This window comes from Leucopleurus acutus (genome assembly GCF_964270905.1).
Source record: "Leucopleurus acutus genome assembly, chromosome: 15".
Classification (NCBI taxonomy): Eukaryota; Metazoa; Chordata; class Mammalia; order Artiodactyla; family Delphinidae; genus Leucopleurus; species Leucopleurus acutus.
In genome coordinates, this window is record NC_139157.1 from 793521 (window position 1) to 819226 (window position 25706).

The 25706-nt window shown below is 43.7% G+C and overlaps 1 protein-coding gene across 5 annotated transcripts; it reads right to left on the bottom strand.

Moving 5' to 3' along the window:
- Positions 1-341: 341 nt before the first annotated feature.
- ERMARD (ER membrane associated RNA degradation) lies at positions 342-25651 on the bottom strand. 5 transcript variants are annotated; one of them, XM_082855797.1, is made up of 18 exons: positions 25631-25651; positions 22555-22723; positions 21084-21223; positions 20026-20127; positions 19648-19737; positions 17363-17460; positions 16784-16920; positions 15303-15417; positions 14259-14361; positions 10709-10738; positions 9997-10065; positions 8341-8514; positions 5636-5722; positions 3999-4075; positions 3344-3469; positions 2811-3029; positions 1842-1955; positions 342-665 (listed from the first exon to the last, which is right to left on the bottom strand). In XM_082855797.1, exons 1-18 carry the CDS (start codon positions 25634-25636, stop codon positions 485-487), a joined length of 2037 nt encoding a protein of 678 aa, XP_082711923.1. In that variant the 5' UTR covers positions 25637-25651; the 3' UTR covers positions 342-484. The 5 variants fall into 5 exon arrangements, with proteins under 5 accessions (XP_082711923.1, XP_082711922.1, XP_082711921.1 ...); XM_082855796.1 differs by lacking the exon at positions 25631-25651 and having other exon boundaries at positions 5636-5719; positions 22555-22911; XM_082855795.1 differs by lacking the exon at positions 25631-25651 and having other exon boundaries at positions 22555-22911.
- Between the last annotated feature and the right edge of the window lie 55 nt (positions 25652-25706).

Sequence of the window (25706 nt, forward strand, 5' to 3'; positions counted from 1 at the left end):
CCCAACCCTCTCCCTCGAGATCTGAATCATATCAACCTCACTCTCAGCTCCAGGGACAAGGGTGACCAGCCCAAGCCTCCCTCTACTCCCCAGTGGCCGGTCCAGGAGTAGACGTCCACCTAGCCTGACTGGTGAGTGCAGGGCAGGGTCTTGGCCACAGCCATCGTTTCAAGATTAGGCCTGTGGCCAGTAAGATGAAGCCGCCCATTCCTGGGTGAGAGCTGGGTGAGAAAAATCTCTCCTCTGGACAGTATGCATTGGGAGATGAGGCCCAAAACTGCTACGGCCATTTGGTTCCCAAGGATTCAGCCTGAGGTTCACACCAACAACTTGGGAAAAGCAAGTCAGGAAACTGCAGAGCAACGGACCTTGTGCCCTGATCAAGCAGTACCTGGAATCCACCCTGCCTTTGGATTTTCAACTCACATGCTGTAAAGTCTACTCAGGTCGGGTTTTCTGATAGATCCCAAAGCATCCTGACTTATTAGACTACTTTACTCGTGGATTTCTTGGCTAAATGTATTAACATTTGTTTCTTCTCACTAAAAGTCCAAATTTTCAACAAGGCCACCTGTGTGAGATTGACAGCTTCATCCCACTTGTTCTTGTCTTGGCTGGTGTAAGCCGCCAGGTTCTCTGTGTACTGCAAGACGGACTTTAAGAACCTGTTTAAAAGAAAGAAATTAATTTCTTTATCTATGCCCTTGTAAAATGCAATAATGATTTAAATGTATCCTCTTCATTTTGAAATTACAACTAAAGTTCTGTAGTTAATTTTTGTCTGAGGATTCAAGAAAAAGAAATACATTCAAAACAGAAATGAGAGAATACAAATTGGATGAAGGAGAAGAATGCCGAGCTAGAGTGTCACTGGAGGGGATGGACACCTAGACTCCACACAGCTCACATACTCTCCATCTTTCTCTCCCAAATCCACATATGATGGATGCTCTTAGCTGATGGGACTCGGTTCCAGAAAGGACCTTAGAGGCCGTCTGGACCACACTTATGCATAATAAACCCACAGGACACAGGACCTCGGGGGCTGTGCCTCCTGTTCCCACTCTGATGACCAGCCTCACCCGACGGAGAGAGGGGCCACCCCTTCAAAGGAGATACGTCCCACCTGGAGCAGCTATTGCTGTTGAAAGGCTTTTCCTGAAAGATAATTCGTCAGAAAGTTCACAGGGGAATTACCTCTGACTGATGGGAGGAAGCGCTATTTTCACATTTTCCAAGTTCTCCTCAAAGGTTCCCAAGTAGCCTAAAATTTTCTCCAACTATGAATTTTTGAAATTTTCAAACTTAGGGAGCAGTTAAAAAAATAATGTGATGAAAATCCACAGACCCTTTGTCTAGAGGCGCAGCTTTCGCTTAGGGTGATTTTGCCCCCAGAGGACTGTGGCAACATCTGAGCCGTTTTTAGTCATCACAGCTGGGGGCTACTGGCATCTAGTGGGTGGAGGGCACCACCCTACAGTACCCGGGGCAGACCCGCGGCAGAGGCAGTCCACGGTTTTGAGCCGTGACCTGGCCCCAGGCATCCACACAGCTGCCTGAGACGGTGGCAGCCTCTCCAGCTTCCTCCCGATAACACTGTCTGGACATTATTCTTACACCAGAGGGAGGAATTCCGAAATCATTCCCATGTAAATCACATTAAATTTTCTGAAACATGTCAGTTTTAAAGGCTCACAAATTTGCACTTAAGTCCACAGAGAAGAACAGTTCAGGACCAGACTGTGGGGTTGAAAAAATCACCAAGAAAATAACCAACAGGAGTGAACATGATTCAGAATTAGCAAAACACAGCTGCGTCTCCCGTACGTGAGGGCACTGACCTTAGATACTGCTGATATTCCGAAGTATTTTTCCCAAGAACCACATGAATGTTGACCAATTCCAGTGCAATCAGCAATAAAATCAGATAAAGCATAGGAGACAGAAGCTTAATACTAAAAATAAAGTAAAAGTTAATAAACGTAAGTATTTATCGCCTTTATAAGGAGAAAAATGTTTCACCTAACCAATCCTTCTTTCAAAAGTCCTTAAATTCAAACTTCTCAAAAGAACACTCTTGTGTGGACAGCCGTTATCCCAGTGGCCGTGAGCCCCGGCCCCTGCAGGCTGTGTGGGATGCCCCTCAACCTTGGGCCTGAGCTCCTCGCCTGGTTCTGAGCCCGCAGGCGCCCTGCCTGCTCTGAGGACCAGGCTCCACCAGCTCGGCACCCGGTCCCTTTGCCCAGTGGCAGCTCCTTCCTTACAAGTCAGCGTTCAGCAAAAGACTCTCCCAAGAGGAGAAACACAAATGGCTTAAACATGAGAATGGGTTCAACATCTCTGGGACCAAATTCCAGTTAAAGTCAGACTCCAGTCTTCCCGGGAGGAATTTTAAAATATATCCTGTTTTGGGGAAGGATGTGTGATGTAACAGCATCACCTCATAAACTGCTGGTAAGGGTGTAAACTGTATGTAACCTTCCGAAAGCAAAGGAATACTTACTAAAAGCTTTATAAACACAGATACCATTCAACCCAGAAATTCTAGGAATTTGTCCAAAATGGTAATTTCATGAGGATGTAGCACATTCTAAAATACACAATGCTGGCATCCCCAGGTAAATCTGCTGTCGTATTTTAAATCCGGGTCCGTAGAACCCATATCCCAAAATTATAAATGGTATTTTTAAGTGACACATATGTAACTTCTCCTGAAAATAAGTATTTCTCTGAAGTCAGGGATAGAAGTGTACCCTGAGGTAAGAGCTGCCCAGCAGGGCTCCTCTAAACGAGACCCGCGAGCCACGCACCTGTGAACCAGGCGCAGGTAGTTCCGCCGCTGCCGGGAGCGCAGGCTCCTGTCCTCCCACTGCCGGCGCCTCAGCTCCGCGCAGGCGGCCACCTGGCCACACACGCGGCAGCAGTGGGCGCCGATCTTCCGGAGCACGGCCAGCACCTCCAGGACGGCTCTGGGGCAGAACAGGGTCCGGACAGGGATGCTGCAGAGCTCACGGAGCAGCTGGGGCCACCTGCAGGGCAGAGCGAGAGTCCCGAGGGCCTATGGTCACCAGTCCTCCGCGGCCTGCACACCTGCCGCGGCCTCCAACGCGGTCTCGGTTTCCTGCTGCAATCGTTACACTGGGCGGGTGTCGATGGTGAGAACAGATCGTGTGTTGTAACGTCCGTCAGACAGACCAACGCACGCACCATCAGGGCTTATCTAACAATTCCTCCTGGGACACAGTGGGATTCTAACACTACCTTCAACGTGTAAGACTTCAAATACAGAAGACTGCGAGGTCGGCGACCCCAAAATACTTCCCCCAGGACACCCTGGACTCACTTCTCAGGGGGAAGGTGCTCCGAGTTGTGAGGAACGCGGTGGGTCTCGGGCACGTGGTGACACAGCTCAGCCACGATTTCTGTGATTAAAGAGTGGCAGGCATTTATTTCAGAATTACCTTCTGATCTGAAAAACAGAAAACATTTAAAGATACATGACAATGAGCAAGATGCAGAATAATATTTATTTCAGTGGTTCGCTGAGCAAAGCACTCAATCTGCAACTCGCTTTCCCCAAAAATAAAATGAAAAAGCCACCATCAGAGGGAGAGGTAAAAAGAAACGACACAACACACTGTGGGCGATGCACCTGCTGTCAGAAGATGCCCTGTGACCCTCGAGCTGACTCTGCAGTGTGTCCACGCCCACTCCTCTCCTGAGCTTCAGACCCGCTGTCACACCGTCCACTAGCCATTTCTGCCACATGCCACCCTCCTCCCCACAAGGCCTGCCTCTCGTCCCTGTGCCCTTGGTCTCTGCAAACGGTTCCCCCATGACCGGGCCCTGAACCCCCAGTCTTGGCCCTCCAGTCACCAAGACCTAGCAACCCCTCCTTGGGATCTGTCTCCCAACAGGCTTGCCAGAGAAAAAAAAATCGTTCAGAGGCTGACATTCTCGGACCCCCGCGAGGCCTGCGTGACTTGGGGGGCACTCACCGCTGAGCCTCCCTTTCGGATCCTTCAGGCAAAGGCAGCAGAGGCCAAACTCCGATGCTCCTCTCACAGCTCAGCACCTGACAGGACAATGTACAACTGCTTTTCAAGATTTTTAAATAATATTCTAGAAAACATGTTTTTAAGTTGTTACAGATGTTGTCATCACTTCCAAGAAAAGACATATCTGTAAAATTGTTTCAGATGCCACACTTTAAAACTAGGTGATGGGTCTGTTACTCAATCAAATCAGGTAAAGGAAGGTAGGTGAAATATGGGATTCCAAGGAAGTGTCCAAAATTCTTCTGACGCCTCCTGATGAGAGTTGGTCCGTGTCCCCGCCCCTGGTTGGGGCCAGCCGTGGCGAATGGCCGTGGCCATGAGAACACAGGGAGAAGCAGGTCGGAGACGGGCCCCTCCCCTCGTCCCCACCTCTGCTCGGGTGCAGCTGGCCGAGCACCCAGCACAGACTTCCACTTCTCAGATGGGTTCCTGTCTGGCAGAGTCCGTCCCAAATTTATGACCCACAAAAGCACAAGCAAATTAAGTGGTTGTTGTTGATGCCACCAAACGAGGTACTTTGTTACGCAGCTGATATCCCGAGCAGCAGACTTAGAAAGAACAGGATGCAAGACTGGCTGCAGAATAAAAGGTGACTAAATCACATGCGGCAGGAGTACGAGGCCACGGAAAAGGTGAAGGTGCAGAACGCCCACTGTGGGGAAAGGAAGGGGCGTTGACCAGGGACCTGGAAGCAGCAGCCAAGGAGCAGGAAGGCTGGCTCCCCGAAGCTTCTCTTCCTTCCAGAACCTTCTCTCCTTTGCTGAAGTCTCCCTCCCTGAATGCTTCTGGGTCCTCCTTCTAACGGCTTTTGTTCTGGAAGCTCGAAATCACTATGGGCAGACAGTGCGATGCGAGTGGATAAAGGTACCAGAGCAGCCCGATGCGCCATCGCAAACAGGACCCGCTGACACAGGAACTCAGGCTGATTCCTTCCCACAAACAGCAAGGACAGAGCGCCGCTGGGTTCTGCTCCTGCACAGCTGCTGATAACCCCCTCCTACCTGATGCTACTCAGGACCTGTCTTCTCCAGGCTCGGCTTCTCCCCGGCGCCACTGCAAATCTCCCCAATCCATTCTGTGCTGATTTTACAGCTTCCTTTTAGAATTTCTCAGTTAGCAACTATCATGATTATTATATTCTTGGAGACGACCCCATTTTTGCCCCCTTGTACCGCCTACCATACAGAAAATAAAGTCTCTAGGCTACTCGCCAAATTTAACTTCCTGGTAGAAATGCTTAAGAAAGTTTGTTGCCTGCTTGTTTACCTTACAGGTTAACAAAGGCTGGCCTCATAAAGCTGGCGTCCCTCACCACCGAAAAGCAACACCTGTGACCGATCCCGGGTTACCAGCACTCAGCCACCCATCAAGTACCAAGAACGCCGAGGACACAAACCCCACCACAACCCTAACTGCTGGACCTTAGAAAGACACAGTGGCTTGGCCAAGGCCATGTGTCCAAGATGAACGCAGGCTACAAAGCCAGCTCTGTGGACTTGCAGCCCGGCTGGACAAGGCCGGCCTGTACCTCTCAAATCTCTGCAACAACTGACCTGCACACGCCCCTCCCCACACACCTGCTTTTTAAGCTGAGAAACTGGATGGCAGCGAGCGCCATAGGCTTCTGCAATGCTCACCAATGCTCTCACTGCTGCTTTTTCCTGCTTTAGAGAAAACAGATAATTGTTGCTACAACTTCTGGTCAGGCTCCTACTTTTCTTCTATTGCATCTTAGGTCATTTAAGAGTCCCAATTTCCAATCAGCTTCCTTCACATAATTCTCTCAGCTAAAAGAAAGCAAAACTCTTCATTAAAATAGGTCTAACAAGGCTTCCCTGGTGGCGCAGTGGTTGAGAGTCCACCTGCCGATGCAGGGGACATGGGTTTGTGCCCGGGTCCGGGAAGATCCCGCATGCCGTGGAGCGGCTGGGCCCGCGAGCCATGGCCACTGAGCCTGTGCGTCCAGAGCTTGTGCTCCACAACGGGAGAGGCCGCCAACAGTGAGAGGGCCGCATACCGCAAAAAAAAAAAAAAAAAAATAGGTCTAACATAGTAGTCAAACCATAACCAACAAAATTTTTAAATGAGGCTGATTAACAATGATAAATTACAAAGGCCACTCTGTCCACAATGCAGCAAAACAAGAAATAAATGGGGGAAAAAAAGATGCCAAACAATTGGAAAATGTAAGAGATTCTCCTAAAAAACTAGGACATAAGAATTTAAACATTAAAAATCAATATAACTAAAAGAGGATTACATACTATAAACACTCAATTGCCAAACATACATTTTTAAAAGAGTAAATATAACATTATTTACAGCTGATGCATCTGTATAACTGGAAAACCCAAGGTGGCAGACTATTACCTAGTCAGTGAGCTGAGAGTGGACAAATTTAATACACAAAAGTCAAGAGCTTTCCTACGTATAATCAGTAACTACCCAGAACTCTCAATAGCACAAAACAGCTCATATAGTTAGTCGTTACTTGGAGAAGAGATGCACTCAACTTTCACTCACGCAGATACCTACACGGGTGCTACACGGAGCAGAGAGAAACCAGCCCTCACTGTGTGGTGAACGTCCGGCGGGGTCGCCAGGACTCACACCTGAAGTCAGTGACGAGCCGGCAGCCACCACAGCACACACGGCTTCTCCCCTGAGACAGGAACCTCAGGAGGGCCTCAGAGCACAGTGGGGACACATGGGGGCCACACCCCTCCCAGGGGCTCAGGGGAGCAGTGGGGGTGGCAGAGGAGGGGGGATGCAGATCTGGGGCACCAGCTTGAGGTAGAGTATTGAACGTGGAGAGTGAAGAGTGGGGACTGGCCTGTGTCAGGGAACAATGTTCAATCTTGCAAAAATGTCAATTATCCCCACATTAATCCATCAGGAGCCCATTCCTGTGGGCTGGTTGGTTGGGCTTGGGCTTTGTGTTTAACTACACAGGTTCACTGGAATAATAACAATTAGAGAAGAGGCAGGACAATTCTGAAGAAGAAGAGGGGCGGGAAAGTAATCTCTCAGATATCAAACCATACCATGAAGCTTATTAAAGACAAGCAAAAGAGTCCAGGTCTGGAGTCCAGTGCACACAGTATAGAGATATTTATTCTCTAAATGGCGTTTGGCCAACTTGCAAGCAATTTGTTAAAAAAAGAAAAAAAGTACGGCTAGATTCTCTAACTTACTCCCAGCTGAAATAAATTCCAGCTGCATCAACAGATGTAAATCAATAGATGTAAATGATCAATAGATGTAAAAAGCTATAAAACTATACAGGAAAACATATTACATTTATAATTTTGGAAAGCAAAGGGTCTTTTAAGAACGACTTCAAATGCATAAGTCAGAGAGAAAAAACATCAAAACCTAAAGACTGGTAACAAGCAACACATACTCTGAAAATGGCAAATAAGGCTAATAAACCAGTGAGGAAAATGAAACTGAATAAAACAGAGCAAAGATGTTAACAGGAAGTTCACAAAAGAATTTCAGCATCATAGTTAGACATTTTCCACAGCAGAGAAAATTCTAAATCACCCATCAATGAAGGACAGCTTAGACAAATAATGACACATTGATAAGATGGGGTATCAAGCAGCTGAGACAGAGTAAGGTAGAACAAAGTTGCCAAAAATAAACTGTTAATGAAATGCTAGTTATAAAACAGAGTATGTCCTGCTTTGGAACCCGCACTGCAGGCTCATGGAAAGATGTGGAAGCAGAGACACTCAGCTACTGACAGCAGTCACCTCTGGGAGAAGGGATTCCTGAGAACTTTCACTTTTTGTATTAATTTTTCTATCCTGTTGGAATTTTGAAACAAATTTTCCCATAATTGTTACATGTACAGTCTGAAAAAAAGATTAAAATATAACTATCTAACCTATTTCTTTTAATATATAAAAGAATTACAGTTTATTGACAAATGCAAATATTCTACTCTCCCATTTAATAGTCCTCTGTAAATTTTTCCAATTTATTTAGTTAATCCTGTTTTATACTTTGTTCTCTGGTTTGCAATATCCCATCACTGTTAAAAACACAAGCAAATGTATGCTTAGGAAATAGGCTGAATTATTCTCGGTGAGATCAAGTAATATTGATTTATTTGTTATAGACAATGCCTGTACACATGCACACATGTTCAGATGGAGGTACACTGTACTCACGTAAATTAAAAGATGATTAAAATATAATTACATCTGAAAATAAACTACATTCCTTCATAACTTAATGACCGTGAATTTAATTAATTTTCTTTCCTACACATTACCTTAAACACTGATAATAGATCTTCATCAATAAATCTGAGTAAAAGTACAAAGGAAAATGCAAGCAACTGATTGGCTGCTTCTTTCGGAAATTCAGGTAAACTGATTTCCCCGTGGCTTAAACGATCTCTTAGACGGGGACCTTCCTGATGGTTCAGGAAATCCCAGAGAAATTCCTATCAAAAAAAGGACACAGGAAATATTTGGTTAGTATTCTCAGCAGAAAGAAGGAAAGTCCGAAGGCCCAGAAAGGGCAAGCCCAAAACATCTGAGGAGCAGCAATGTTCACTACAGAAAAGTTCGACTGAAAAAGAAAGTCATTCAAGGTCACGCAACAGAAAAGTATCAAGTTACGATAGTCCCTGGATCTCTTGGCTTTATCACTGCACTCGACTACCTCAGGCAGGACTGCACCCCACTAGCTCAGGATGGCCCTGAGGAAACCCCGTCCTCTGTAACTGCACTCCACAGCCTCAGGCAGGACTCCCCTGAGGGCGCGCTGCTGTCTGTAACTGCACCCCACTAGCTCGGGATGGCCCTGAGGAAACCCCGTCCTCTGTAACTGCACCCCACCCCTCAGGCAGGACTCCCCTGAGGGCACCCTGCTGTCTCTAACTGTACAGCCTGCTCCTCAGGTAGGATAACCTGGGGAGCCCTGTTTCTGTATCTGCTCCTTGGCTGACTGATAAGAACCTAAGAAGTTTGTGGAACTCACCACCAGGGCTGCAAAACTGCTTGCATGGCTCCAGTGCTTAGTAAAAGTACCCTTTCTCATTCTCACCCTCGTGAAAAACGAGAACTGGGTTGACCACATTTGGAAGCTAACTTTCCAATCAATAGAAGAATCCACGGCTGTGCTCCTGCACGGACAACACCATTTTTCTTTCCCCTCATGGCTCTCCTTCTCACATGTCCTTTCTCACATCACTCGTTTACTTCTGAAGCCCTATGAAGACACTGCTTCTTTCTTAATGGCAAAAATCCAAGGACTCTTCCACAACAACGTAGAGGAAAATAAGTCAGAAAACCCAATTTGCTGACCCAGGCAAACTGCTGATGGACAAACAGAATTAGACAAACTACTTCAATCATCCTAATTTCCTGATGGCAGAAAGGACGCCCAGAGAGCGTATGGAATCTGACTAGTGTCACACAACTGGAACTGGAACCTAGGTTGCTAACTCCCAGTTAAAAGGAGAAAATATGAAAATTCTATTTACAGTCCAAAGTAGTCACTGCAATAACTTCATAAAATACAAAATGTGATAAATAGAAAATGGCTCTAAATAACTACCTTCTCTCATCCAACACTCTGTCTTACTAGTCGCATCTGACTTTGCTGTCATTCACGAAGCAAATGCAGTCCCTGCTACCAGCGCAATACAAAACCCACAAATTCAAATATTGCTCAGAATCAGGTCAGCTAAGTCATCAGGCCTTAGGAGAAGGACATTTAAACAAAAACATGAAGCACAGTACCTGAGCTGGGCTCAGAGCCAGCAAATGACAGTTGCACAGACAATGAAGTTCAGGCATGGGAATGCTTCAGAAGCATTTTTTATGGGCACGTCACAAGCCAAAATTAACATCATTTTTGAGAAGTGCTAATCACATTCATAAATACAAGGATGTTAGATCGTAAATGCCTAATACTTTACCATTGCAGGCTCTCCAAGGAAAAGAGGAAGTTGATTGATTTCACCATCATTCAAGTGTTTTGCCAATATCTAAAACACCAAAAAGAAGTAAGTTGATTAACTGGTACATATACAGAACTTTCAGTGTCAAAAGATATTGTACATTTGGTATGACATGCTGTGTAAGTCCAAAGCAGATTAAATGAAATAAGGACAGTCTTAAGAACATAGCAACCACCTGTTCAGAAAAGGTTTTCTCAACCAATACAATGACTTTAGGAAGATATATATATATGTATTCTTAATTGTGTGTATGTGTTTATGTATATTTACATGTATATAGGTGTGTATATGTGTATTCATGTATATGTCTGTGTGCATTTATGTGCATATATATGTATTTGTGTGTTTATGTGTAGTGTGTGTATACAGGTATACGTGTATATTGTGTTTATGTGTATTTGCAAACACTGTGTATGTGTACATGTATATACGTGTGTATATATGTATATATGTATGCTATGGCCTTTCCATAACTTCAGAAGCTAGGTTAATAAGACTGGGTCTCAATTAGTCTGAAAACTATATTCAACACTATCATCACCTATTTCTTTTTCTTTTTGCTTATATGACTATCAACATTTTCCTGTAAGCATATGATTTATGGCTGATCTTTAATTTTAAAAGAATATAATGTTTTATTTGTTTCAAAATACCTTATAAGTTTACTTACCTCATCAAAGGTAGTATAAAGAGCTGTTGACTTCAGAAAAGGAAATAAAAGAAATAATTAAAGCAAAATACAAGTAGTGTGACACTATTCAAGCAGGAAAAAATTCTAGCACAGGGCCACAAATATGAAACCTCCTTTTTTGTAAATAAATCTTTATCTAGCAACACTTTGGGAAGAATGTCATTGACAACATAAACACAATATAAAAGACATGAAAATACAGCAACCCTGGCAGTCTAGCCATGTTAGAATACTGCTCTAACAAGGACTGTAGCTCAGATACTTCTTTTTTTTTTTTTTTCTTTTCTGTTGAGAAATGTTTTTTTATTGTTCATGGACTACTGATCACAGACAGAAAGCATCTGGCTTATTTGTGACTTCAATCATTAGCTCTCCATTTTAGGTTAATGCCAAGATTTGAGAATCAGGCCTGAGTGAAAGCAGTAATAAATACTAGACAGAAATGACAAAAAAAGTCAGAAGTATCATAGTCCAGATTTCCAGAGGTCTGATCTAAATCAGCATATCTCAGTTAACGGGTCTTTATGATCTTATAGATTTGCATTTAAAGTGTATAATTGAGTTTAAGGACTTGATAAGAAAATAGCATTTTTATTTTGCAAATTAAGGGTAAAATGGCTGTTCAATTTCTTCATACAAACTGGGCTTTTAAAGCGTACATTTGACTAGCATACTTAAATATTTTACCCTCCAAGCATTTTTTCCCGCTTTTTTTGTTTTTTTTAACATCTTTCAGATACCTCTAACACTTACGATGCCACAACTTCACAAATCACTACTCACACAGAGCACTTCTACTGATGGCTGGTATTTGTGTGCAAGTGAGCACAACTGAATATTTTCTCCAACAAATAGCCTTTGTTTTTCATGCTTCTTGGTATAATTAGCCCAGACTTTATAGACACGGCTCAGGGCCAGGCTGCCTCAGCACTCTAATCCCAACTCCACACCTCCTACAAGAGACCCTGAGCACCTCCGTGCTCAGCTTTCTCTGCAGAAGTGTCAGTGAGGAATGCCCATCTCAAAGGCTGCTGGGGAATTCAGTAGGATTCTACACTCAGGTGCTCAAGAAATGTGTTAAACTTATTAATGCTTATTAACATATTTTCATTTTTATACTATCAAATACTCCTGAACATTTATTACTGTGCAGATGACTCTAAAGCCCATGTATTGCTGACCCTAAAATTTTTTCCAAGCTCTATTCTAAATATTCAATTGCCTACTAAATATCCCCACTACTTCCTCAAAAAAGCTGAACTTATCATTCATCTCCATAAACGATGTGAATTAACTTCTACCTTTTTTTTTTTTTGCGACGCCGTGCAGCCTGAGGGATCTTAGTTGCCTGACCAGGGATCGAAGCTGGGCCACGGCGGAGAAATTGCGTAGTCCTAACCACTGGACTGCCAGGGAATGCCCAACTTCTACCTTATTTTATGGAGTTGGTATAAATGTCTTATCTCTCACCCCTAATACACACAACCTTCTAAAAGTCCCTAGGTCTTTGCTCATCTTCATATCCTGCATTGATTCTGAAGAGACCTTATGCCATAACAAGTATTCAATAAATAATTACGGCATTTGCACAGCACTTTATAATTTTCATGTATGTATTGCTTTGTAAATAAATTGATGCTATGTTTATTCTGGATAAAAGCCTGGGCTAAAATTTAAGATATTCTTCGATAAACTACAGCCTCTGTAGAAACAGTCACACTATTTATTTGTGCAGTGAAATGACAACTAAATAACCAAATTCATAGCATCACAGAGCCGTGCAGTGACTGGTCAGGTTACCATGAAGTCAACTGTAAGAGCACTCGAGTGAGAGCTGTGACAACTGGGGCTCTAGTTTCTGCTGGAAGACCCAGGCTTCACTCCACAACACTGGACTGGGCAGAGCCTACATCAAAGGCACCGGGTGTGGGCACCAGCGGACATATATGCATGACCCACTCCAAAGGGGCCTACACCAGAGAGCTCTACAAAAATGCACATAAGGCAAAGCAGAACTGCCTCAAGATAAGACAGAAAGAGAACGCAGAGAAAAGCAGCTGTTAGATCCAAGTAGATGTGGCTCTGGGAGGTCACCACTGTGGCCGGGAGTGGTCAGGCAGGGGACAGTGGGCAAAGTGAGAGGAAAGACACGCATGTTCAGGAACTGGCGAGGAGCTTAAATTATGCTGGGAATCAGAGGGAAAACAAACTGGAGAAAGGCTGAGGCCAGACTCTGACATCCTTACAAGCCATGCAGAAGCGCGAGCCTTGCAGGCAGGCGCTGGGAGCCATGGAAGGTTTCTAAGCAGAGGAAACCATAAAAGACACAGGAATACTCGTGAGTTTAGAAAACAATTAGTGGCAGTGTGAGAATGGATTAGAGAAGGAGAATCATGAAGACTTGTGGAAGATGAGTTACCAGGTGAGCGTGATGGGGAGCCAGGTGAGACCTCAGCACTGAAGGACCACAAGACAAATCAGGGGTAGAACTGATCGGCAGGGCAAGTCCATGAGGAGAATGGAGTGCAGGCAGAGCATAAGATGGTGCTAAAGCCTGGTGCAGAGCAATTCAGAGAATAAGGATAATAAGGAATACCAGAGAACAAATTTGTGGAAGAAAAAATTTGCTCTTCTGAAATAAAGTAAATTTGAGATGCTGGGGAAAACTCATATGAAGATATTCAACAAACAGGTGTAAACCTAACTCAGGAGATCAAAGAACCGTGAGTTAGAGACAATGCCTTGGAGACTGCTGGAACTTAATGCTATAAATTGCCCTCTTGGCACTGCTTTAGCTGCATCAACAACTTCTGCCATGTTGTGCTTTCATTTTTATTAGTTTCAAAGTATTTACTAATTGGTGTTGCTCCCACACAGGTAACAGCTTAAGGCATGGTATTATGTGAGGTCTCCCAAGGAATAAATATAAAGAGAGTACAGGGTTGAGAACAGAATTCTGAGGAATGCCTATATAAAGGGGCACAAAGAGGAAGCTGAACTAGTGAAAGAAACAAGAATCCCAAGTATGGTAGATGCTGCTGTTTGTCCCATAATATATATTCTTCCTTTCCCCTACCTAATGGATTCTCCCATAGCTAACTAGGCCCGTGGCCACCCAGAGACATTGCTAAGCCTCCCTGGCAGTTCTGGCCAAAAGGAAGCAGTATCCTTCGAGAAGGGCATGCTGTAGACCACCCACGGCCCACCTTATGGGGTTACAATAGTACCAGTAAATATGCCTACAGAGGAAACACAAGCATCAACGCATCTGATGACACCATTAGGTTTAAAAGACTACCTGGAAATATGACAGAACCCTCAAAGACAATCACAAATAAAATAAATATATAACATATAAAATCACAATAGGAAGCCACAAAAAATGACAGTCAGGCCTTCCAAAGAAAGTTCTTAGCTAAAAAATTCATTTAACAATAAGCAAAAATATGATATTAAAAGCTTTTAACTAGGCACGGAAAAATGTCAATACAGCAACAACAGTCACCATCAACCATTTAAAGCAGTGTACCTCAGCAGTCAGAAGTCTCTTTGGACATTTGTTAACTGTGGCAAAAACTTTCCTAAGTCCAGTCTCTAGTTGCACCAATAACAATATGGCACAGTCAGCAAACCTGTGAAATTGAAGGAAATAAGCAAAACTTCATGTTTTCAAAGTAAACACTGGCACCAACACCGTAATAAGGGTGCTGTATTCCAGATACTACCAATATATGTCCAAAGCAAGGAGGAGTGACATTACTCACTAATATGAGAAACAAAAACAGAATCAAAGTCTCATTAGACTAGTGACTGTAAAACTATTTTCCAGTGTCTTAATGTATGATGCAACACTTTTAGCAGCTGCAGTAGAATAAAGTGTCATCAAAGATCTGCTAAACTTATTTCTTCACTTCTAAAAAATACTCAGAAACCAGGATTTCAGTGGGTTCTCAAGGTATCCAATCAAATGTACATATCAGGATAAGGTAACTTGAAAGGAAGTAAAGACCACTGACCTCCTGATGCTTCCACTCCTGGGCTTGCTCCCCAGGGAACATAGAGACAAACTGTCATCTTCTTTCTCTCGTGATTCTCTAACATTGGACACTATGTTTCAGTCACAGTAAGAACTCAAAAAACTATTAATAAGTTGATTCTGAAAACTGATCATCAGGGAGCTCCCTGGGGGCCTAGTGGCCAGGGTTCCGGGCTTTCACTGCTTGCTGTGGCTCGGGTTCAATCCCTGATGGGGGAACTGAGATCCCACAAGCTGCACAATGCAGCCCAAATTTTTTTTTTAATTTTTAAATAAAAATAAATTCATTAGTTATATAAAAAATAATTGTCTCTATTAATTGTACAAAAACAGTACAAAAAATAATGTTTAAAACACAGTTACAAGATGCCTTTTAGTTAATTATACGAAGATATTCTACGCTCGGGTCTGCTCTTGAGTCAGTCCCGCTCCTCCCTGCTCCAACCCCAATAGCGACAAAGCAGAAAGGTTAGGGTTTTTAGAAGGCCTGGCCTCCAAGCTGCCAATGACCACTGTGTAATGCCACACTTCAGGTACCTGTGAGACTTGAAGTTGAGTAATGCAACTTCCCAATAGGGCAACATGATTTTTAGTATAAAAGTGGATTTCTTCATCACTTCTTCTAATACTGAAAGTACCTCATAAGTAACATCTGTAAAAATAGCAAATATTTTTAAGCACAACCACACGAATCAACTGAAAAAAAAGGTGTAAACACACTTAGGGAGTGATGCCACTGAGCCGACCTCTTCAGGAAAATAAACCGTGGGCCCTGGGCAGCGTGCCACCTAAGCGTGAGACCACCTGAACTAGCGCCAGGGTTGCAGGTGACCACAGGCACCCTTGGAAAAAGGGAATGTGGGCAATTACATCTCTTTAAGCTACAACAACTTTGAGTAGAGGAGTTCAGGGTCAGCAAGCTGACCACACTGACCAAGAAAATTAAAAATATCTTCAGAAGATACAGGAATCAAGTGTGAACCCAAAGGTAAACTATGGACTTAAGGTGATTATGACTTGTCAATGTAGGTTTATCCTTGGTAAAAAATGTACCCTCTGGTGGGAGGTGTTGATAATGGGGGAAGCTGTGCGGGGGGACGAGGGGGGTGTGGATGGGAAATCTCCACACCTCCCTCTTGATGTTGCTGTAAACTCAGAACTGCTCTACAAAAATAAAGTCTTAAAGAATATATACATTGGGCTTCCCTGGTGGCACAGTGGTTGAGAGTCCGCCTGCCGATGCAGGGGACACGGGTTTGTGCCCCGGTCCGGGAAGATCCCACATGCCGCGGAGCGGCTGGGCCTGCGTGTCCGGAGCCTGTGTTCCGCAATGGGAGAGGCCACAACAGTGAGAGGCCTGCGTACCGCAAAAAAAAAAAAAGACTATATACATTATTGCCAGTCACCTGACTACCAGAAGGATCCATGATACAAAAAGGCTAAGGCTGCCGGGACCAAGATGATCTGTACTGTTCCCTCCAGGATTAACATCAGCAAATACAGACACAACACTTCAGCCAAAGTGGAAAAGAATGAGCCTGGAGCAAACACATGGTTTAATTGCTCTTTCAAAGTCCTGTGTCCCCCAACCCCACTAATTTGGTAAATGGCTTTCTCATGAAAAGAAAACAAAAGATGATATAGGAGAACATTTATGCTAGTGGTACTTTTGGCATAAGGATTATGAGTACAAAGACATGAGAGCTAAAAGGAGAAGGGAAAGTGCGTTACAAACTGGTCCAAAGCCATCTGTATGCCAACATATCTGCACGATGAACTAACTTTATCATTAACGTTGAGTCACGCAGCCATGGCCCTCAGATAACCCCGGGGGCACTGTGGGAAGAGGTAAGGGTTGATGTGGTCAAATTTAAGAGATTCTCCGTGAAACTTTCAAAGGCATCTTGCCCCTGGAGAATAACTGTTCCACCTACAGAGTTCAAGTCTCAATGCTATTTAATAACTATAAATATCTTTACAGAGATATATTCAGGAAAAATGTGGCATGTGGTACTTACCAGGGAAAACGATCAAATCCTCTAAGCTTGTAAGAGTTATGAAAGGTCGATGTGCCAATGTGAACTTAGTTTGTTGAAGGTAACCCTTTAGTAGTTGACCCAATCCTGCTGTCAACAATATCATCATTGAACAGTATCTAGTGGAAAATACCATAGAGATCCATTAGAAAAATGAACTCAGCACACATATAAAAAGCTCTACTTTCAAAAACAAAAAGTTTAAAATTAAGAAAATAAAACAGCATTAAATTGCAGGAAACTCCACGGGCTGTGGGGATGGAGCTGCGCAGTGGTCGGGAGGACCAGTGACATCTCAGAAACCTGTGAGCTTGAACCTCGGGCCTCCCACGCACCAGGGTGCTGTGCCCGTCACCACCTGAGCTTCTGGGGCGCAAGTCAGTGAAATCATAACCCTATCACGCCAGTCATTCTGCCACTAACATTCAGTTTTATCTTCAAAATCTTGTCCCCAAACTCTCATTCTTCTCAAAATACATCTTTCCTTGATGTGAAATTCAAAATAAAACAAACTCTTAAGTATATCAAAAAAGAGAGAGAATCCCTCCCCCAGCATCTTACTTTGGAGGAATCTCCTGAGGTGCCGCGAAGCCGTGCCACAGAACGTTGCGAAGGTTGAGTCCACGCGGAGAGCCCACGAAGACCTTGAGCACGTCCATCTAGGTAGTGAGGGGGCAGATCACCGGGTCACTGAGTAAACCAATACAATGCTGGGATTATGTGAGCTCTCTTCTTGGAATTAATGGAACCAAGGGTATATAGTAATGATAACAATAATAATAGACCAACACTTGCTGAGCATTCAACATGTCAGACACATTTTGTGTTTATTTGTTACTCACTCACCCTCAGGACAACCTCTGAGGAAAGTACTATTATTCCCACTATGCAGAAGAGAAAAATATAAGCAAGGAGAGGTGAGACCAAGGTTTCAGAGGCCACAAAGCCACAAAGAGGGATGAGATGCCACCCAGGCTACACTGCTTTCATACCATACATCAACATGGCCAGTATCTAGATAAAACAAAACAGAAAGTGATAAACAGAAACTCCACAGTAAACAGCGTGTGCTCGTGATAAAATACAGAGGGCAGTGACGAAGAGCCAGACCACAGAGGCTCCAGCCTCTTCTCTGACTTGAAGCTCACCGTTCACCTGCTCTGTCCCTCCATCTACAAAGCAAAGACCCTCCCAATACAAGGACCCTGCTTATCAGACTGCAATAACTATACCTTTCCATGGGCTACCTCTGGGTCTGGAGCACCACACCTTAGAGGAGATTCAGAAAAACGGAAGCCGTTCAGAGACTAAAAGAACTCAACCCCACGTCACATGAAAGAAGAGCTGAGCCTCCAGGAGACTCAGGAGAGGACTGAAGCTGTCTTCATACAACTTAAAGACTCGCTGGGAAGAGGAAACAGATGCATTCTGGATTTCCCTCAAAGAGCAGGAAGTTTATAAAGAGGGGTTTCAACTCAATGTCAAAAAGCTTGACAGCCGGTCCTTCGATGCTATTCTGGGAAGTCTTGGCTCTACACTAATTTTAAATACTTTACTATTACCTTAATTAAATGTTAATGACTATAATATTAAGAATTTAATATTGTTTTAAATTTAGTATTATTTTAAATTAATTGTTCATACCATCTGGGCAATCAGAAATATATATGCGAATCAACTAGGAAAATTATCTGGGAGCTAAAAGGGCTGCAGGTAGGCAAAAGGCTCACTGCACAACACAGGCAGAAAATAAAGAGCAGAAGAAAACGACGGAACTTAAGAATTCAGCGTGACACCAAGCAGTCTGTATTTCCCTCCACACCCTCCACCAAAGAAAACAATCCTTAAGCTGACAAGGGGTAAGGAACCACCACCGTAAGAGTGGGAAAGCTCTACTGACAACGGATTTCTTAATGTCTTGTTTGTAGTGTCCTCCCGGCTTGGCACTACCCTGGCTTCCCCCTTCACCTCAGCCCGGCCTTATTCAGTTGCCTGAAGGTTATTCACTGGTCTTAAACGATCTTGATCATGTGGCCTCTAGAAGGTTTGAAAACGTACATAGCTCTGCATGTTTTTTAATTGGCATCTAAATTTTTTTTCCATGGTAAGTTTGAACAGCTGCAAAAGGTGTAATTTCTCGTACATTAAAAATATTGATCTTTTTAATAATAAAACCATAATATCACTCTTTAAAGGGTTAAAATTTTATTCTAGAGTAAGTATTACAATCTATAACTTGCAGAATTAGCATTACAATTAATACATAATCAGTGGATCAAAAGACTTCAAATTGCTCATTTGCCTGGCCCCCCAGAGGTTATTATATCAGAGGCTATCCCACCAGAGGTCATCACATCAAAGGTTACTACTACACCTGAGGCTCTTAGACCTGAGGCCCTCACACCAGCAGTCATCACACCAGAGGCTATTATCAAACCACATTAACACTCAGGACAAGAGGGAGGTGTGTCTTTTGGCTGGAAAGGGGATGTGGGAAAGGAAAATATGCTTGAATCACTGAAATTAATTTTTTCCTAACAGAGCATCAATTTTTTTTTTTTTTTGCGGTACGTGGGCCTCTCACCGTTGTGTCCTCTCCCATTGCGGAGCACAGGCTCCGGACGTGCAGGCTCAGCGGCCATGGCTCACGGGCCCAGCTGCTCCGCGGCACGTGGGATCTTCCCGGACCGGGGCACGAATCCGTGTCCCCTGCATCGGCAGGTGGACTGCCAACCACTGCACCACCAGGGAAGCCCAGAGCATCAATTTTTGAAGAACAGAAGTACAGCTAACATCGACTGTTTCGCGCTGTGTCTACTCCATCAGGTTTAGGCAAACAAGCTTACCACAGACTGCCCAAAGACTTGAGAGAGCTCCTCAGATGCAATCAGATCTCTTAAAAGAAAGGGGCATTCCTTCCTAATCAGTAAATACACCTAAAATTCAAACAAATATTGTGTAACAATCATATTATGAGTCAGATGATGTTAACAAAAACATCGCCCATAAAGCAAGTGTCTGTACAAATGAGAGGACAAAAGTACCGAAGACGCCGACGTTTTTGATCTCATAATCATTCAAAGAAAGATGTTGAAAAATCTGTGCTAAGTGACTGCATAGGAAAACAATACTTCAAATCAAGAAATCTGAGCTAAACTGCAAAACAGGTTAATGTTCTTTCTGATACTTTACTGGACCAACAACGAAAGAGTCCTCACACTTACGTCAGCCAGGGCTCGCTCCAGACATGATGTCAGCTTCATTAAGCTAAGAGAAATAGCAAGAGATTGAAGACTTCCCAAGGCATCAAACATTTCAGGAAATAACTGTTTAGAATAAGACATATGTTAGAATTCGTGTTCAATAAGTATTATTTCTCAAAGGCACAGTTCTATTAATGAAGTTCAAACCTCTGATGATTTCAATTGGCATATTTTAATGACTTTTTTGGTACAGGTAAACATTTTCTATATAAAAATATCCAAAGAATCAGAGAGATGTTTAACTCGTTAGACGTTCAATATCTAAGGAGTTTTTGGAAAGTTCTTTATTTACTTAAATGTTTATTAAAAGCAATATATCTGGCGTAGCTGTAAATTGAAAGGTCAAATATTTTGACCTAATCTTATTTCCCATTTTGATTAGTTCTTAAAAATAGGTAAACATAAGGCAGCTCACCCTGCCACTTAAGGGAGCTACTACACAGGGAAAAGGGAACACCCTTCCACCCTCCATTAGGAAATCCTAAGTATTTTAGAATTAGACTCTTTTATAGTTACTGCTCTACTGTAATAATTTAATGTTCCAAGTGAAATGGTTGGTTTGAACCAACCACCAAACCAACCATCAAGCCATCCAAAACAAGGTTTGGGCGCCAAGCTATTCCTCCTCCCTTCTATTCGCCCTCAACAAGCCAAGCATCCCCACCTCCGGTCTCCCGGTCCCACCGTCTCAAGAACACCTTACTACCAGTCTGTAAAGTCTTTCTTTTTTTCTGGAGCTGTCCATTTTTCTCTGTCCCAGGACCAGCACCCATGCACCAACCTACGTCCCTAAACCCCAATCCTGACACTGCATCCAAAAACTTCCTTTGGTCAAAGGATGTCTCAGCTCAGGCTCTGCGGGCTTTGCCAACAGCTCCAACTTTGCCTTGCAACACTCAGGCCTTCTTACAGCTGAGGGCCCAGAGGATGGAGGAGACCCCTTTAAAATCAGCAAGTACTAAGGACCTCTAAGTGGAATCTGAAGCCTTTTATTTCTAAAGGTTGTTAAAAAGCCGAACCTCTGGAACACCTGTCCACTGGAACCCCGATGAATATCGCGTTTCAAATTGCCCCTTGGTCAGAGACGACAGATGTAAGTGGACAGCCTGGCACACAGGGCCCAGCAGCCTCACGCTTCCCCCGTAATCCAGACCCTGGGCTTCAAGGATAAGAAAGCAAGTTAGTACCACAGCTCCACATCGTGTGATGCAAATGCCTAAACCATCAAAGAAAAAGGGCTTTAATTATGAAATTTCCATGAAGTTGGCAACCAGTTTATAATTGGACTTACAATAAAGATACTCATGTTGTTGAAAATAAGTTACATAGTGTTTATCTGCTTATAAAAGAAAAACTCTCATTAGCGAGTTTGAAAAATAAAGGTTCAAATATTTTTTCATTTTTTCAATCTCTTTATCTGTATATAAGTTTGTACAAAATCAGCTTCATGTTGTTATATATAATATTTTAACCTGACTTTTTAATGTAACATTATTAGACTATGAGATTTCCAATGACATTATTAATAATTATTATTATTATTTTGGAACGTATTTAGAATATGAATTTTTGGTTTTGTTTTTTTGATAAGTTTTGGTTGAACATTCACATGGTTCACGACCAAAAAATATAAAACGGTGAAAGTCTCCCTCCTGCCACCAGTTCTCCTTCCTATAGCAGCTACTGTTATAAATTCCTTGGGTGTATTTAGAAATATTTATACATACACAAGCAAATAATACATGTATGTGCTCCTCCTATTTTTTCACTCAGCCATACAGCTCAGAGAGATTTCTGGATCAGAAAGATGGGCCTCCTCACTCTTTTTCACCACTGCATAATATTCCCTTGCATGCATTTTTTTTTTCCCATAATTCATTTAATCAATCCACTACCGCTTGACATTTGGCTATTTCCAATGTTTTTTCTTTCTTTCTTTCTTTTTTTTCTATTACAAAACGCTGCAGTAACTTGGCACAAACACACGTTCATACCTGTGACTGGGCCTGTCTTGTACATTCCTGGATGGAATTGCTGGGCCACAGCACATTCCCTTATAATTTTTACAATTATTATTATTTTTCCCATCCCACATCCCTACTTCAAAAGACATACAAGAATGCCTGGAAGACATTTAAAATAATTGTATGTATCACTGGTCATTCTACACCCTTAATTCATATGACTTCTATTTTCTTCCCTCTTCCACCTGGATCACAGGCCGTAAGCTGAGAGCCCCTCAGCCCTCACTGCCTCCCGACCCCTTCCTCCTCATACCTGGTTTTCAGAGCCCAGCTTTCCCTTAACTCTCCTATGCTTCTCTGCCTCATTCCATCTTTCCACACCGATTCCTTTTCTCTTTCAAATTAAGGCTGTACTATAACATCTCCTAACCCAAAAAGCAATGAGCAGAGAGGGAAATTTTACAGGTCAAGACATTTTAAATGCAACAGTATTGACGGGCATTTGGGCTTCAGAGAAAGTACAAACCTGATTCTGTATAAACCACACAGTCTGTAATTGTCGTCCAGCATACTTCACCATTTTGAGTTACAATACTACTGATATCGCAATTTTCTCTGGCTTCAAACCCGAGTTTACAAATCATATCATACACTGAAGGAGAAAGACACGTGGTAATAGGATCCTCTATTAATATCTGAAATATAAAACATAAAACACTGTTTAACATGAAGTAAAAATTAATTTTAGTATATATTTAAGTCACATGAAAATTCTATTCTGTCTATTCTGAGTATAGAATATACTCAGGTATAGCTACTGCGTTAACACACTTTCCGAATGTCATGAGAACTATATGATTAAAACATTGTGATTAAATGTTAACTGAAGATTACTTATGCAAATATTTCCAAGTAAATGCTTAAAGATTTTTAATTACTTTATTAATCATAGTATTTAAGAATTTACAGAAGCTCAGTATATTTTATGGATAGTGCCTTATTCCTTCCAGCATTCTTTTGCTATCCCAAAGTTATCAAAATAAGCATTTTTTAATGAGGTGTGGGAAAACAGAAAATCAAGCATAATGAGTTAAAAGAGAAGCAAAAACCATAACTCTGACTCCCTACATGGTGTAAAAAGCAGCACACCACACTGCTTTTCCATGAAGGATTAAATAAAACCAAATTTTCCCGACATTACATGAAGCTCATCTTATAAAGCTGCAAAGAGATCACATTCTAGGTCTAAAACTGACCTGGGGTCTTTATGTGATGTACCAAGTTCAGGGGTCTCTGTGTTCTAACATCAGTAAGTCCTGGCAGCTCCCTGATTTGGAAGCCAGCCAGCTTAAGTTCCTCCATCCCGGTCAGCATCACCCTGTTATCCTGTCCGCTATTCCTGTCCCCAAAGGCTTCACTTCCCCCTCTCAGGCCTGACTGTCAACCAATCCTTTCAGGCCCTAGCAGGTGAGGTGCTGCCCGAGAGACTCGTGTGGAATACTCAGTGGTCCTCTGGGACACCTGCTCAGCCAGTCGGTGCACACCCCTAGGAGCACTGCGGGACAGCAGGGGAGAGGGGACTTGCTCCCGCTGCCTGCAGCCTGGGGCCTCCTGTACGCTTCCTATTCCTTTGAGCACCGCCCTGCAGCAGCAGCTGAACTCAGTCTGCAGTCTTCCCGACACCTGTAGGCCCAGCTTTACCACCGAATGCCCACCACAGACACAACACCATGCGTCAGTGCCTTCCCTTCAGAACTCTGCTTCCCAGACTTGCCAGGCCCTTACACGTAGCTGGGCAGCACAGTTTCCTCCTTAGACCCCTGAGTTTCAGCCAGGCAGGGGCCCTCCTCTAAGTTTCTAAGCTCTAAAATTCCGACCACTTCCCTTAGCTCCCTCAGTCCTAGGGGGAGTGACTGCTTCCCGCAGCTGCCGTGTCCACAATGCTACTTGCAGAGATCCCTTTTTATCCTTTCAGATAACTAGTTAACAATTTTTACCTAGTTAACTCTTTATATCAAATTATCTTAGTGCAAAAACTAGTGTGGTTTGTCTCTGGACTAACACAGAAATATAACTCTAAAAGGTCACATTCACATCAAAAGGGACTCCTTGCATTTTTAAAAAGGATTCGAACTCTAAAGGAATGAGCTGTAGTTCTGGAGTGACAGGTGACAGACAGAAATGATATTTCTGCACAAAAGCCCATCTACTCCACTAGCAGAGTGGGTCCTGGATTTGGCACCTGAAGTTGTAAAAAGGGTCCCTTTTGGTTGTAGGCACTGGATCGACACAGCTGTCCCTCAGACTCAACCAAACAGTAAGATCTTAGAGCACAGAGACCACGCCTTATACAATGCTGTAACCCCAGGACACAGCATAGACCCTGGCACACAATAAATGAAAAATAAGAGTTACATGAATGATTGGCTCCTCCTACCCTGAGCTGCAATACACCCCTCCAAGTCTCCAAGACCTTCAGATCTGAGGAATGGCTATATTCTACCCCTACCAACACACATACAATTCTACAAGTTGGCTTCTAGGTTAACTTTTAAGCCCATACTCTGTTAGACAATAAAATCCAACCTCAAATCAACAAACATTAGATGCTGCAATGCTCTGATTGTCACTCATGACAATAAATACATCATCCTGTGTATTACACTCAGGAACATGCCTGTCCCCCCCTAGAAGCCAGAAACCCTGCATGTTTATGTACATGTGTGTGCACCTCCCACGCCCTTTTTGATACTTCAGTGTCTTGTCCAGAGCAGCATGGGGTAGTGCAAACGGCCTGTGCTTGACAGCTAGAATGATCTGAGTTTGAATCCTTTCTCAGACTCTTTACCTCTTGCCTTGAAAACGTTACTTAACATACCCGAGGCTTTTAACTGCAAAGCGGTGCAAAATATTATCGCCTTCTCTGGTTGCAGTAATTAGAGATGATACTTGAAAAGCACCTGGCACACAGTACTCAGAAAGCAGCAGCTAGTGCTAAAACTGCTGACAGATAACTGACATTGAACTCCCTGAGGCAGGAATGTAAGTAGAATCCTTATTTTGAGGCACTGAATCCGATCTACGGTCAGTTACCGAGACCCTTGTGATTTAGTTTTACGTTATCAAAATGGCCTAAAAATGTCCAATGTAATTCTGACTTGCAAATGTGAGCCAGAGGCGAGTATTCCTACACATACATCCCACACTGCTCAGGGTACCACCTAGCGAAAACTTCCCTTAGGGGCGAAAGCCAGTCAGAACAAAAACTATAACCAACGGCGCGTTGTGCGTGCACGACCCGGCCCCGGTGAACAGCTCCGGGCCGTGGCTGTCGCGGCCACAGAGCCTCCACACGCGCGCAAGGCGTCCCCTCGGCCCCCACACCACGTCCTCGCGGACTGCAGCCGGGACCTCGAGCCCCAGGAACGACGTGGGGTCGGGCGGCGCCAAGAAGCAGGAGGGCGGGGCGGGACGGGTCCAGCAGGCGCCACCCAGCGCAGGCACGGCCGCCCTCCGCCGCGGCACCGGCTGCGGCCCCGACGGCGCTTCCCGCGCCGCACCCCGAGGGGCGCGCTCAGGAGAACCGGCAACTGCAACTCTACCTCCATGACTTACGGCTCCCGTCCACGGCGCCGAGGGATGACGCAAGCCACGCCATGTCACGTCACGTTACGTCAC